The following is a 16,479-nucleotide window of genomic DNA, read 5'->3' on the forward strand; positions in this document are numbered from 1 at the left end:
TTACTTTTCTTTTTTTTTTTTTTAATAACAAATATTGCATTAACCAGTCCGAAGGCAATCTAAAGACAAAGTAGCATCAGTTCCCTGGAGGATTTACAACCCAGTTACAAGTTAACTGGTTTTTGAAACAAAGCTTGGCAATCCTATCTGGCTATTGGAAAAATTGAAAAGAAAAGTAATTTTTAATGCTTTGGGTATATAAATCTAATTAATTAAAATTACGCTAAATGTGAAATTGGCATTCTGGATTCAAAATAAAGTGGTGTGAAAGGATGTGCTGATGTGAATAAAATTGCCTGATAATGGGATACTTCAAATGTGGCACAGGAAAAGGAGAGGGATCAAAGAGGGAAAAGAACAGAAGATGATGAGATAGTAATTGGCATCGTATAGAAGATATAGATTCCTTCATTTTTTTTTTCTTTTTTTCCCTTTCATGAGTTTCATCTAGGAAAAGAACCCAAATCCCAAAGTTGCAAAAGTGAAAGAGATTAGAAGTTTCAATATATATATATATATACGTATCCTTTTTTTGACTGTTGGGGTTTGAAAGTGCTTCCATTTTGCTTCATCCAAAGCCAAACAGGAAATGGATGAAGGACCCTGAAAAGAAGTGCTCAGGGAAGACTAATTAGTTATGTTTATTCAATATACATAGTATATATAGTGCAGTACATCTGGGCAAGAAGCAATATTTGACCAGAAAAACTCTTAACAGTAAGCATATATATATGAGAAGATGTATAAATATAAATTGATTATCTCTACAGTAAAATAGACAAAATGGGTGGCTGATGCAAATGTCAATAATAAATGATAAATCCATCCCTATCTAGGATCGATGCTGATGCTATTTTCTTGTCCTGATCGACCATATGTATATATATATGTATTCATGTAAACATTCTCCTCATTTTCTCACCAACTTTTATATATTTATTTTCGTGGATAAGAGACTTGACAGCTTTATTATCCTTCCAGCTTAGATCCTTTGATTTCTTCAAAAGCATTACTTTTGACCAAAACAAGCATTCTCACTTGTTCACATTAAAAAAAAAAAAAAGCCCTTATTTATATAAATTAATTCATATTAATAACATCTTTTTTCTATGTGCATGGAGAATAATTAAATTCTTAATTAATTAGTTTAATATATACTTATTATTAAACAATAAACAGCCTCTACCTTTGTCTATTTCACAAGAAATAATTAAAATATTTATTTATAAAAAAAAATTCTTAATTCTGGAGCTAATTCCTAGGGCAAAGCATATTATATATTTAATTTGGGTGAACCTTTTTTTTTATTTTATTTTTTTAATAATTCAATATCCCAAAATTCTTCTAAAGAATAATTTTTCATCAAGTAAAGCATTTTTCTTTTTGGAAAATAAACACTGATGAGTAGTTACCATCCACATCATACATCATGAAAATACACTTTGTCTGTAACTTTTCAAGAACTAAATCTCATAACTTTATGGTATGCAATGGGAATATATATGTATCAGACTCATGCTCCCATAAACATGAGGTCTTGTGCATGCCAAGGAAGACACATATTCTTTTCGAATGTAAAGAGGGAAGAATTTCAAATTTAGTCACTATTTGTTTCTTAGAAAAATTTTTTTTTATATTTTTTTAATGTTTAAAGTACTTAGGCCAAAGAAAAATATTTTTTTATTAAAAAAATTAAATTATTTTTTTAAAAAATTATTTTTTATTTTATAAATTTTAATAATTTTATTAAAATGTAAAAATAATTATACATAAATTACATAAACGCATATTATTAATTTAATATTACAATTAAATAATAAAAAATATTTTTATTTTTTTAAAAATATTTTTCAAATAAAAGTCATTTTCTATAAAATAAACAGAGCCTTAATTTTTTTTTTTTTAATCATATATCAAATATGGATGAGTGTAATTAAATTATATACAAGAGTAGACTACCCTTTTAGGCCCCCAAATGAATAAAAAAAAGAAAAATTATTATTTAGCCCATATATTTTAATAAAATTAATTATTTAATTTATTAATTTTAAAAATTATATTTATTTAATCTTTTTATTTTTAGTTAATGAAGTATTTAGTCTATCTCGTTAACTTTTTTGTTAGACAAAGAAAAAAAAAGGGTTATAAACAAGGACTCGACTATTAATAGATTTAAAATTATGAAAATTAAATAGTATATTATTCAAATTTCAAAAACTAAATAATTGAGTTGATATTTAAAATAATGGGAGAGATTAAATAATTCATAGACTAAAAAGTAAAAATATTAAATAGTATACTTTTCAAAAATAATAAAATTAAATTATTAATTTTATTAAAATATAAAAAATAAATAATAATTTTCTCATAAAAGAAAGAAAAAATATGTATAAATTTTCATTTACAATGGATCTACATGTTGTTGGAGAGATATTTTGCTAGAGTCACATATTATCATTCATCAACTTGGTTGTGACAAAAATGATGACCTACTTAATATACAGCTGTTTCTTTCTCTGGCCATATGTGTACTGTTATAAGTCATGCCAAAGGCTACCGTTCATTTTGGGTACCATTAATACCCAATCCAATTGTGCATAAACTCACCTTTTTTATTTTGTTCAATGGAAATATAATTATCGAATGAGTTAAATAACAGAAGATAATTATTATTTTTTTATTATAAAAATAAATAATTTTATAATAATTAAATAAAAAACTCAACCTCGATGCTTCTTATCTAAAAATTTTGATTATATAAGAGATGATTAAAGTGTTATTGATGTAGAAGGAAAGGTCTATTTCCAACTCCCAATATAATTCATGAACTCAAATATTATATAATGCCATTTTTAGTAGACTGGAAAGAATTATAATTAATAATTATCATCCCAATTTATTGGGATACCTACAAATTCTTGTATATGTAATCATTATCTTTACCCATATATTATTGGGATAATTATAAAAAAAAAATCAAACTATTTATAAAATTGTAATTCAATTCAATTGTTCTAATTTTAATAATATAATTCAAACTTTTTTTAATTAGGTTTATATTATTTTCTTTAATTTATTTGATTTCCTTTTCATCAATTTTCATGTTTAAATAATTTTAAATGAAAGAATTGAATTCTTTTCAATTTAAAAAGAATAAAAATTATGTTAAAAATAATATAATTATGGGAGAATTCAATTTAATTAAATTAAATTCTTGTAATTATATTGGTTTTGCTTTCCTTGTAGTGCCATTTTCACCAACTTGCTGTGCATAAGGGAAGACAAATTAAAGAAGTTAAAATGGCAGCAAACCGCAAATGCAACAATTTTTGCCACTTCACTTTGTCTAGTGCATGCCTTGTTGAAATATGGCGGGATCCACTCCTCTAATCTAAGATCTACCATGCTTCATCATTAATCTTCTATCTGGGGATTGATTTTGTCCCCCACAAACATTCCCAACCAAACTTAATTGGCAGCACTCTTCATTATGGATCTTGTGACAATCCTTCTAAATTCTCACTTGAAACTTTTCAACCCATATTTGCCATTCAAGCATAGATGAATTACTTCAAAAGAAGTATCAAAGATGGATTTTTACGTTTTTAATGCTCTATTTTTAATTGTAAAAGGCTTAAATTTTAAGCGAAAACACTTATATAAAATTAGAAATTTTGTGTTTTAAATTTTAAACAGTGATGAATTATCAATTGATTATATGTTATTATTGATTATTTAATCATTCATCATAAATTCGTCAAAAAATGCATTATGAAAAGGGTATTTTTATCTCTAAAAAAGACTCAACGTTAAAATAAAAAATTTTAATCCATCGAAAAATTTATCGTAGATGCTAATGAATTCTCATATCATCACTATAAAATTAAAGCACAAGCATTCAATTTATTAACTCCTAAGTTTGTAAGAATTAAAAAAGAGTATGCTTATGGTATGCAATCTTTTCTTATTTTCATAACTAAAATTAATGACTTTATGATAAATTAACAAACTTATAGTTATATTAAGGTTTGTGCTAAGTAATGATTAATGTAAAATATGTATGTAATTCACCTCACACCAATAGAATGACAAAATCATTGCATATAAGATGATATTTTTTATTTTCCTTAAAAGCTAAAATAAAAGCAGTCAAAAAATGATCATTGTATGTGGAATCTCATGTCCGTATCATGGAGGGAAATAATCATTATATGGCATATAGCCTGATAAAACCTTAATCATACCCATTATTTCAATCCCATGTTGAACAATTTGGATCTATTTTATGATTGGATTTAGATACTTGGAATTGAGTGAGCAATGCAAAGATACAACAAAAATGGCTTTGTTTTATAATTAATTGCACAAGTACTCCTAGAAGGGCAAAACACTTTCTACATCCCATTCCCTAACTAATATATATATATATATATATATATATATATAGAAAGAGAGAGGCTCCAATTGAGACTCGAACTTGAAGCTTCATAATCTTAAAAATTATTTTAACATCGTTTGTTTTTTAATCAAAGATAACATAAGGCTTCAAATACTTGTAAAGCTAAAGAATGAGCAATATGATTACAGTTCCTCTTGATAAAAGAATATGAGATGAAATCAAAAGCTCTCAAAAGGGATTTAATATTAGAAATTATGTTCTAAATTGCTAAGGGAACCCTCCTTTAAGAGCATTGATCACTTGTTAAGAATTACCTTTCACCACTACATTCTTAAACCCTTTTTGTTTTTGCTAATAGATTGAGCTAAAATTGATTGGTCATATAAAACAATTATTAGCTCAATATAATAAACAAAAATAGTTTTATAAGTAGCTATATGCACTAGAATATCTAGACAAGATCAAGAACCAAAAATCTCAATCCTTCTCTCCATATATATTTATAGGTATGTGTTCCTTCCTACTCTTTTGCTCCTTCCCATCCCTTCACATGCAAATCCATGTTATATCCAAATCCTTTGCCCTCTATTTGCATGTGCATGTTGGATTTGCACATGGGTTAGCGATACTTTCTTGCCATGATGTTAAAACGACAATGATATGTGATATCATCCTTCTCTCTCCATATATATATATATATAGCTATATCTTTCTTTCTCTTTAATATTTTCGAAATATAAAAATTTATCTACTTGACGATCTAATTAAGGTTGATGAATCTTGATCTATAATTCTCATTTCTTTTCTTATATGTATTTGTAATTTTGGAAAAAATAAATAATAGTAAAATTTTTCTTTTCTTAAAAATACATAGAATATGTTTATTCTTATTTATAAGATAGAGTTTTTAGACTAATTCGTGCAAATGTATTTTTGTTTGTTTCTATTCAATCTTTTTTCTGTATGTATATGCTTTAGGATGATAAGCATTTGCATTTAGAATATTGTTTCGTCCACCAGTTCTTCACATGGGCAACCATGTTACTTCAATATAGTTTGTCCCAAAATCAAGCATGCACATGGTTTTAACCAACCTTTTCTTATTGTGTAGATTAGGAGGGCACCATTTCTTGTTTCCTTTTCTTCTGTTCTCCTACGTTGGTTGGGATAAGAACTTCCAGCTATGGCTAATTTTTAAAATGAAGTTAAATTTGATTCATTTTTTTTTTTACATAATATCAGAATTTATTCTGCTTCAATATAAAATCATCCGCATCCGCAGTTGTATTTACTTGAAATTTTACACTCCAAATATTCTTGTCTAAATGTGATAAAAAATAAAGATTTCTAAGAGGCTTTCTGTAATATAAAAAAAAAAAATCCAATGAATTTTCACACAATTATATTATTTTTTATATGATTTTTATTTCTTTTAAAATGAATTTTTTTTAAGTTAAAAAAATATAAATTCTCTTAATCATTAAATTTTTAAATAAAAAAATAATTAAATTAAATTAAATTAAGTTTTTGTAAAAATCTAGTTTGTAAACAGACTGATAATTAAATTGTCATCGTCTTCAGAAATTTTCTAGGCCACACTCTTACAAGCTTGGGCAGCCTCACATGGATACTTTGGATGCGATGTGTAAAAGCCCATTTTAAATTATTTCACCTTGGGCTTGCTAAACTCCCACTTGGACTGGCCCCTACGCCCAGTCACAGCTACCCAACAACAATAATAAAAATAATAAACACAGAACAACATTGTAAAATTACCATTTTTTGAGCTTGATCTTATTTTGAAAACCCTCATGATCCAATGCAAATAAATTTAACTTACTTTCATTGAACATAATTTCGTGGATTCAAGACCTTAAAAATATACAATCTGGTGGAAATCAATATGTATAAAATAAAATATGAAATCAATATGTAGCTTTTCTTCTTTTATCCTAAGCCTTTGTTTAATTTCTTAATTGCACAATAAAAATAAAAGAAAATTAAATAGTGAAAAAAATTTAATTAAAACATAAGATAAATGAATTTATAAAGTCTATTATCTTTATTGTGTAGTCTTGATGTTAAAGATATATTCATAATTTCAATTTTTATAATGTCTATTTCTTTCTATTTTCCTATTTTCACTCTAAATTTTTAGAAAATATTTTAAGGGTTTAGAAGAAAATTAGAAAATTTTAATTTTCATTACTTTTTTTTTTTCCCTCTCATCGATATCCAATTCTCTCAAATGAGAATAATTTTTATAGCCATCCTTAAACTTTATCACATATTTCAATTCTATCCCTTAACTTTAATATACAATTAAAAAATTTCTAAATTTTAATTTTATTTAAAAAAAAAAACTCTTTAACCATTTAAAATATCTCTTTTAAGTTATAGCGTGCTGTTTACAAATACAGGTCCAGCATTTTCAGATAAAAGATAAATACCCTCATTTTTTTTAAAAAATAGATCGTTATAATGATATTGATAATTTTATGATAAATTTAGATAGTGATTGAAATAATCAGTGTTTTTAAATGCGAGAGTGAATGAGTTACAAGTTAATTTTATTATTATTTTTTTAATTTAAAAATTTATTATAACACGTTAGAATGATTTACATTTGCAATTAGGCTAATAATATTATATAATATTTAATATTATTCCTTTTTTTTTTTAATTGCATCACATGCTTATTGAATTAATTAATAAAAATATAAAAAAGTGTTATGAAATTTCACATTATGATATTTAGAGCATGTGATTTAATTTATGACAAAATAATATCTTTAATTTTATTGTATTATTACTTTAATAATGACTGCTTTAATGCCTTTAGTTATAATAAGTGATAGTTTATAATCAATAAAATAATTTTTTTTTCCTTTCATTAAATTTATTATTATTTTTTAAATATTTTCATATTTTTAAAAATATTTTTAATTTATTAAACTCACACTGCCATATTAGTAATATTAACAATATTAATGCATTTACCTTATGCTATTTTATTAAAAATGGGTTGACTTTGGATTGAAAGTCAACATAAAATTTATTGACTTGCGTTGACAGGTCATCAACTTTAATTTCAATAATTTAAGTTTGATCAATTACTGAGTAAATCTTTGAATCGGTTTTTTTTAAATAAATTAATATAAAAAGAAGGTGAAAATTATTTTTTGTTTATTTATTATTATTATTATTAAAAAGGAGGAAGATTACAATGATTTATTAGGTTAAGACATTAGTTAAAATGGGATTATTAAAATTAAGATTATGAATTATTTATTTATTTATTAACATTTTTTTTTATTGGAAAATAACCAAGATGCTTCAAGTACCATAAAGCTCCTTCAGCTGCATGCTCTGCTGCAGCCTTCTTTTTGGGCCTAGGGGCACCAAAACACTGCAAGATAGATGCTGATGGTGCTGCCCCTTCAATCTCCATTGAAACCTTAAAAGTGAACCTGTGCAAATCTTGAATCAGCCCACAGCCATGATTATAGGATATAATTTATAAGTGTGGATTTGCTGATAAGCAGAATAATTAATTTGAAAAGAAGAAAAATTAAGCATGTACTTACAATCTCAGGTGGGAAGGTCCTTCCTCTTTGCAACATTCAAATAAAGGGGGTTTCCAATTGTTGGCTGCACAAATCTCATGCAATTGTGATTTAGCTGATGCATTTTTTTGTTTGCCTAAAACATCCAAGATTAGAGGTTGAAAGAGCATTAGTAACTCATATATTGACTTGGCTAAGGGCTCATTTAAATTGGTCCAATTCAAATTAATAGGCAAATATGAGCGCGCGCATGCGTATTCACACACATGCATATATATAAGTTGTGCTTAAAATTTTAGTTTAGATGAGTTTAAATCATAATTTAATTATATATGAGTGCCACCTTATTTTTTTATTATTTTATCATATAAATCAAATTATGTTATCATTTTAAAAAGTTAGATAAAATAAATCTGACATAAAGTTAATTTAATATTAATCAGAAATAATAATTTCCACATGATATTATTTAATTATCTCAAATTTAATATTATCAACATAATAAACATGATATATGTGTATCTTAATTTAGGCCTAAAAAATATGTTTCGACTTAGGCCTTATAAAAACTTATTGTAAAAAATTTCTATTTAAACAACTAATTATAATGATAAAAATTTTTATATTAATAAAATTTTATCTTTTATAATATGTATATCATGTTAGTTTATAAATTTTATTAAATTTGCAAGAATTAAATAATTTAATTTAGTAAAATAATGAATTATTAAAATGCCATTTGTCAATAAATAAAATGAGACATGTGACATGCTATGCAATATGTATAACATAATTAACATAATTAATATATATATATATATTAAGTTTGGTTATTGTTTGAATTTTATTCAAGCTTTATAAAAGGCTTCATCTATAAATAATTTGGATATATATTTATATAATATCATATATATGTTTTTTTTTTATTTATATTGTGTTTTGCATTTTTTATAATATTTAAAGAGGAAAACATTATTAACATCAATGAAAAGGTATCCACATTAATAACATGCATATTTTTCTCTTCCTTTCCCTTTTGAGTTTTTATTAATTTTTTCCCTTTAATAGCTCAACAATTTATATTTAAATAATAATTTAAAAAAATAAATTATAAATAATAGAACTTATTAAAAAATTAAAATTCAATCACATGAATAAATTAAATTCTAATTATATAATATAAATATTATAAAACTCGTTTTTAAAATAAGAAAGTGAGAAATTAATACGTAAGTTTTTTGAGTCATGCAAACTTAAAAATTTGATTAACAAATGTTTGCCATATGGCAAATAGATTATTTAGGGCACTTATACTTCAAATCAATGGCAATATGTTAACCATCACTTGCACTCTTTCACTTTTTTTTTTTCTCCCTTTCTTTAAATGTCTAATTATTTCTCTCTCTAATAGAAAATTTCTCAGTTTCCATTGATTTCCTGAGCCCTAATCTCTTCTCTCTGCCAATCTCATAGCTATCCCTGACCACTTTCGAGCAGGAAATGGCTCTTGCTTACACCACTCGAATGTGGGTTCATCCCTCCCACCTCCGAGCAGGGCTTGTACATGGTTTTTCTTTATAGTGTTTCGTTCGTGTTCAAGGGCGGAATTAAAAAATTATTGGGAAGAACAAAATATTCACACATATATATATTGTATAAAATAATATAAAATATTAAACTATAATAATTGTTTGCTGATTAAATAAATTATGACAAAACTTCAATAATAAATAAATATTACATAATTAAAATTTATGATTATTGTATAATTTTATAATATAAATTCTATTATTTAAAGAAAAAAAAAAAGCAGTCTTCATCACAATATTATACTAAATATTTGCATAAAATTTATAGACTAAAAAGCCAAAAAAAATTATTATTAAAATAAAAAAAAAAAAAGTGATTAATAAAGCAACAAAATAAATATATTAAGCAAAAAAATAAATGTACAATTAAGTTAATCAATTCAAAATTTATATAAGAGTCAAGACTATTAGTTTTGTCTACTTGTAGAGATATAAATAAAACATTTTTTTTAATTTAAACGACATAAAGAAAAAAAAAACTAAATGAGAGGAAAGAAAAAACAAATATATTGTATCCATAGAAAGATAGAGCAAAAAGTTCATTGAAAAAATCCCATCTAATTTGAAATAATATGATAGAAAATTATTAAATTGAATTATATTTAATTTTGAAATAATAATTACCAATGAATTTTTAATTTATAAATATAAAAGTTTGAATAATTAATTTTTAATTTAACTTTTATACTTATTTAATAATAATCAAGTAAAAACTATAAAATTTTAATTTATAAATAACTTTTGTACTTTAATTTAAATAAAAAAACTATAAATTATTAAAGGTGGAAGGAAAATTTGAGGGCCAATAAATAAAAAATTAAAATTTACTACCCATATTAAAGATTTTTTTATAAATTTTTGGAGAAGCTGATAAAAAAATTGAGAAACTAATTAACAAAAAAGTGTTTCCATAACTCTATTACCTAATTAATTTTGTTCAACTTAATCCCTGTTTCATGGCCACATATCTTTCAGGCTAAGGAATGGAAAATCTCTCTCCTATTACATGAATTCAATTTTCATTTCATTTGGGAAAAGTCATTTATTCAATACGGGTAGAATAAGACTCCAACTAAGTATTCTTAAAAAAATAAAGAAATCCCAATGCTAGATTCAGAAGCACATAATAGATCAATATAAACATCATGAACTGTCTCATAATAAAACCTGTTGTTATTAATTTCTTCTTCTTAATTCTTTTTTCTCATTTTTCTATAGCCCAAGCTCAAAAAAGAAAGAGATAAAAGGGTCTCACGAAGAATTTAGTCAGAAATCTCTTGAGTTAACAAAAAAGGATTAATTACATAATTTTTAAACTTATTTTTTATTAATAATTAGTTTTATCTTTTCTCACACCTTTAGAAAAATAAAGTGTAGCTATTCTACTATTGTTAAAAATTTATGAAATGTAACTATCTCAGTTTTACATATAAATATATGTAAAATCTTTGAAAAAAAACATTCTCTCGTAAGAAAGACTTACTATCTTTGAGATCTGATGTTACACCGTTGCTCACATTTCATTTGATAGTTATAGGCGTATTGAAAGTTAAGCAGTTTAAAATTTTAATACACCTACAAAAAAAAAACTACTAATGTTAGGGGCCAAAGCTCCTCTTACACCCCCTAATTCAAATCGACTTATGTACAATGATTGTATTGCATGCAGGTGAAATGCTGACCGGCGAGCGAGCTAGTTGATTAACCTGCGATGTTATTAGAGTTGTCCAGAGAATCTATGCATAGGCTTGGATTTGGCTATCTGATTTAGTCCACAGGGGGGTGTTCTGTCGCCGTGAGGACGTACATCTTAGGGGTCTTTTAACAGAGGCTTTTTCAGTTGGCTGCCTAAGGCTCTTTCAGTTGGCTGCCTAACCTTCTAAAACGCATAAGCAATATGAACTTTGCCCGTTGACTCTGTTCGCATATCATCGAAGTTGGTGGTTTTTTATCCAACAAAGGCCGTTGCTCTGGTTGGATGGCTTTTAGGTGTGAGCTTTGTTGGTCGGTTTTCTATTCGAGAGTATTAACCCTTAATTTAATGAAATTTCCCTATCTTTCAACCTTAAAAAAAAATAGTCCGATTTCAATTAGTCCTCTCTGTACTTGAATGAAGTACCCTCAGAAAACCAATCAAATGCCAAAAACAGCACCAGTCTCAAAAAGGTGACCACTATTTTTTTTCATAAAAATAACAGCATACCCTCAAAAGAAGTGCAGAACAGTGTTAATTGAACTTGATTGGACTGGTAGTGGTGGGTGGATTTGGAAGTGAATCGAATCTAAAGTCAGTCCAAATTTGCTTTTGAAAGAGAATCGAAAATAACCAACTGAGCCAGCCTTTAACTGCTTGACCCGCAAGAACCGCCCTAACCCGCTCGATCCGGACCAATTCCTTCATTAAGCTAGAAACGATGCCTTTTTATGCGTTTTCAATTAATATATATTTAATTTATTAGTTGAACTATTGCCCACTAACTCATTCAGTCAGTGCGAGCCGAGTTTAATGACATTGGTGCAATCAATTGGAACCGAACGCAAATATCGCCAAGTAAATGATGGAAATCTAAGGGTAAACATAGGAACCCATAAGGGGAAAAAGAAAACCAAATCAAAATTACCTGAGTTATTATGGAAGGCTTTATCATCCATGCTGGTCTCAGAAACCACCTTGCTTTGCGTTTGGGTCTTGGAGATGGTGTTATTAGAGTCTATCATGTGCTTGATACAGCAATTACAAGCATCATCTTCATCATCTCTGGGATTATTCTTATTATATACTAGATTTCTATCAGCTAACAAATCTGCTTCTGTGTTTGCCTCATGATCAAACAATTTCCCTGCCTTGGTTCCCTCTTCTTTGGGGCTTGGCTTAACAGCTTTAGGAACATACCTGGCAACTGTTTTGATTTTCCTAACCTGAAAAAACAAAGCAGAATTAGCTCAAGATTCAGATAGCAAAAGAGAGGGTTCTCTTTTCTTGATTTGCTGTGTACCTGCTGGGAGTAGGAGGTGGTGCGCGGATCTAGAGGAGGAAGATTCTTGAGATTGATATAGCCGGTTTGGGATTGCTTTTCTGGTTCTTGCAATTTCTTTTCCATCTATCTTTTCATTTTTTTTTCCTTTTCTTTAATCTTGTTCCCACCCTGTGCAAGAAAATTTTCAAGAACCCATCTCCAGCTTTCGGCCTTCGTTTCGACCTTATAGATGCCAATTTTTCATGCGACAGTGACAAGTGGGGCCGAAAAAGGTCTGCCTAACCAACACCTATTTGTTTTTTTTCGTTAGTAAAAATTTTTCTTGGCATAATTATGTCTATTTTTTAAAATAATATGAATTAAAAATTTTGTTTTTGTTTTTATTATATATATATAAAACAACCTTATGTCTAATCTCACAAGATATTATTAAAGTTTATTTTATTATAAATATTTAAAGCCCTAAATTAATATTTTCAAAAATAGATTGAAAATAATATTGAAAAAAAATTAATTCATATTCATGGAATTTTAATTTTAACTTCTATTGTGTTTGGATATTAAAATTTAAAATAACAAATTTGAATTTAATTTTAATATTTTAAATATTATGTAAGTGATTTCAAATTCACAATGAGATTTCAAGTCCTTGCATCCAAACACCAGGTTACTCATGAAATTTATGTTTCTAGCCAAAGCAACTGATGCAGACGGTACATGTGCATAGCAATAGAGAGGAGGGACCTCATGTACATGAAAGTCATAAACTGGATGGTCATCTTTCTTTTTTTTTTTTATTTTCTAATTATAAAAAAAAGGCGAATTTAATTAAAAGATTCATCTTTTGTCACAGTTCAAAATTCATAATTATAACGGTTTAATTTTATCTAATTAAAATTTTAATTTTAAATCTCAAATTTTCCACATTTTTCTTTTTTTTAAGTATTTTCAAAATTTTTTAAAAAAATGTGAAAATTATTAAAATTTAAATTCATGATCTCCTGCCCAACTATTAATCGCCTTTCACACTTTTACCCTTGCAAGGTACCCCCTTCAAATTGAAGCCTTCACACTTGGATAAAATGGAAGTTGAGTTCCAAAAGCTTTTTATTTTTCAATATAATTTATCTAACTAATATTATTTGAAACCTTACAGAAAGTTACTTTAATATTATTGAGTTAAAACTCAGCGGCAGCTATAAATGATATTATTTTTTTTCAGATGGATTAATGATTTTATTTTGTGGGGAACTGACTTTTGATGAAGCTGGAATCATCACCTCTAAAATGTCCGCTCGAGGAATGAGCATAATGAGGCAGATTAATGATGCTTTGCAAGGGTGGTATAGCTAGTCTCTCCATTTAAAAAAAATATATTTATAAAAAGAAAATTTAATTCTTATATTATTATATTATTTTTAGTATAATTTTTTATTAATATATATATTTTTTATATAATGTAGTTTACTTTAGAAAACTGCCAACTTTTCTTGAAATTAACCTGATCAGGATCTGGATATTTAATGTGTCAAGACTAATATTGATATGTTCATGGGCTACAGCGGTTGATTAATTAATGATATTCTTTCCATTGTTTTGATACAAAGATCCATGTCGTGATCTGATCCTCATAATAACTAAGATCGATTATACAGTAAAATTTTATTTATATATCATCAGAAAATTCCCTTGATGGAATAATTCTTTGGGCTTTTACACATTTTCAGTAATATGAAGTATGAACAGTAAGGAATCAACCCGATAGGATTGATATTGAATAATTGCTTTATTCTTCACAGATGCTCTCTAAAGCTGGTTGCCAATGATCATAAGCTGTAAATGATCTAATTGGTGATCCTGTTGTCAAATCCTTGTTCCTCTTCCTGGTCCCATAGAAGGATGAACAGAATCTGCTGCTTGATGATGATACTTCACCATTTACTTTCTTCTTGAAGCCATTAAACATGCACACGAGGCATCTACCATTAGACAAGCAACTTCCCCTCCTTGAATCCTTTGCCTTCGTGTTCTTGTTCAGACAAATCCCACAAGCAGAAAAGAGGACCTTACAATTATCTTCCTCCTTCTCTTTATTATCAGCCTCACTGCTATGGACATCTGGAACAGGAGAATTGCAACGGAACTTAAGCGGGTATCGCTGAAGCTTTCTGACGGTGCTCATGGGTACAACATAGAATTTCTGGCCTAGCATCAGTATGGTGTCCGGTGGAACAATAGCCCAAGGCTCCTGGAAGATATGTGGGTAGGCAACGACGCATTTTGGGTTCCTGAGCATGATCTCTGATGCAAGAATAGGTCTGTCATGGAGCTCTTTGCGTCCTCCAGGATGAACAATCTTGACGAACATGTTCTTAGCGCTTTTAGTGCAGAGCCACTTTGATATGGCCATGCTTTTCTAATCATAATAGAGAGATGTTGTTGCAGGAAGATGAAGCAAGGGAAGCAAGTAATACTTGTTGTCATTTTAGGGTTATAATCCTGTGATTGGTTGATAATATCATGGCTAGTATATGAAATTTATTAGGCATTAAAATAATGAGTTCCAGCAGATTGCACAACTTTGAGTCAGCTTTTGCCATGACAGGCATTGATTAAATTGTCAGTCACAAATGATCAGTGACAGAAATTCTTCTCAACTATGTATTATGATGTCTTATTAGATAGAATGTAGTAAGAGACGTAGCTCTGTATTTGTACTTTCTGGGAATATGCTTGAGCTTTTTAGACATCATTTCAGTGATTTTGCACAGCAGCTATTGTTGTTAACCCAACAAAACTAGATTCTTAGCAGGATATTGGAGAAGATTCTCTCATCTTCTTGGCATTTTAAGTCAACATCCTTTGCTGAGAACTTCAAGAAATCCTTGGATTGCATGCAACACGTAATAAATCAGATTAAAAAAACCCTAAAATAATGTCAATAGATGAATAGACTTGCCTTCTTGCCTTGCTTGTAGCCGAGGCCTTTGTACTAATTTTTGTTTTTACTGTTCTGTTTCTGGTGCATTGTCAACTATATATTGTTGGTGGATGTCATATTCCTGCATCTCCCAAATGTATATGACAATGCATTTTGACAATATCTCCTATACTTATATCATATGGAGATGTGGGTTTTCTTTTTTTTTTTTTTTTTTTCTTGGTGTAGAATTTTTTTAATAAATGGAGCTAATTAATTTGAACCAAACTTCATTGAAAGGTTAGGCTTGATCAGGTCTAGGCATGTAAGGGGTGGACATGGAATGGTCAGGCTGAGTATTTACCAAAAATTTAAGCCTCAGCATTAGGTCCCAAGCCCAGAGGCTTGCAGGCTAATTAAATTAAATTAAATAAATCAAAATTTTTAAAATATAAAATTAGAAAATTGAATTGAATTAATTTAGTTTGATTTTATTGGATAATTTGGTTTTAAGGTAAAATTGAGCAGAACAGGTTTAGTCGAAGAAACTCACCTAAACATGAACATATTTAACTTGTATATTTAATTAATTTAGATTATATTAGTTTTATTTTTCTGATTTTTTTTTAAAATAAATCAAATTAATTAAATTTAAAATTATGAAAACAAAATCAAACTGAATTAGAATTTTAAATTAATTTAATTTATTTTTTAAAAAAATTAACCCAATTCTGTTCATCCCAAACTGACACGAGCCTCAAAGAAATTAAATTTCACAAGATTGACGTTGAGAAATTAAATTGATCCATTCTTTCGGTGAAAGGACCATATGATTTAACACTATCACAGAAAGAGGCATGATTTATTGTTGTCATTAAAGCTGTGAACCACCTAATAAAAAGATGGTTCAAGTCCAGTTTGTTATCAGTTCACAATGGAGATGAATCCATAGCTGAGTCTAGTAGTTGAAAGCATATCATTTACCTCGCAAATTCAAGTCACAACATCAAAGAATGGCACTATTAAG

At 27.5% G+C, this 16,479-nt stretch overlaps 1 protein-coding gene across 1 annotated transcript; it reads right to left on the bottom strand.

The window, feature by feature from the left end:
• Window positions 1-7,557: 7,557 nt before the first annotated feature.
• LOC110662518 (ribonuclease 3-like protein 1) lies at window positions 7,558-12,751 on the bottom strand. Its single transcript, XM_058148754.1, has 4 exons — window positions 12,551-12,751; window positions 12,176-12,473; window positions 7,987-8,101; window positions 7,558-7,869 (listed from the first exon to the last, which is right to left on the bottom strand). Exons 1-4 carry the CDS (start codon window positions 12,653-12,655, stop codon window positions 7,692-7,694), a joined length of 696 nt encoding a protein of 231 aa, XP_058004737.1. The 5' UTR covers window positions 12,656-12,751; the 3' UTR covers window positions 7,558-7,691.
• Between the last annotated feature and the right edge of the window lie 3,728 nt (window positions 12,752-16,479).

The sequence above is a fragment of the Hevea brasiliensis genome, chromosome 6 (genome assembly GCF_030052815.1).
Source record: "Hevea brasiliensis isolate MT/VB/25A 57/8 chromosome 6, ASM3005281v1, whole genome shotgun sequence".
NCBI classification, from domain to species: Eukaryota; Viridiplantae; Streptophyta; class Magnoliopsida; order Malpighiales; family Euphorbiaceae; genus Hevea; species Hevea brasiliensis.

Excerpts from the sequence above, each read along its gene's own strand:
- LOC110662518 (XM_058148754.1), bottom strand. The coding sequence starts at position 12,655 with ATGGAAAAGAAATTGCAAGAACCAGAAAAGCAATCCCAAACCGGCTAT. Across the intron at positions 8,102-12,175 it reads AGCCTTCCATAATAACTCAG|GCAAACAAAAAAATGCATCA; the intron begins GTAATTTTGATT and ends TGGATGTTTTAG. Across the intron at positions 7,870-7,986 it reads GGACCTTCCCACCTGAGATT|GTTCACTTTTAAGGTTTCAA; the intron begins GTAAGTACATGC and ends AGATTTGCACAG.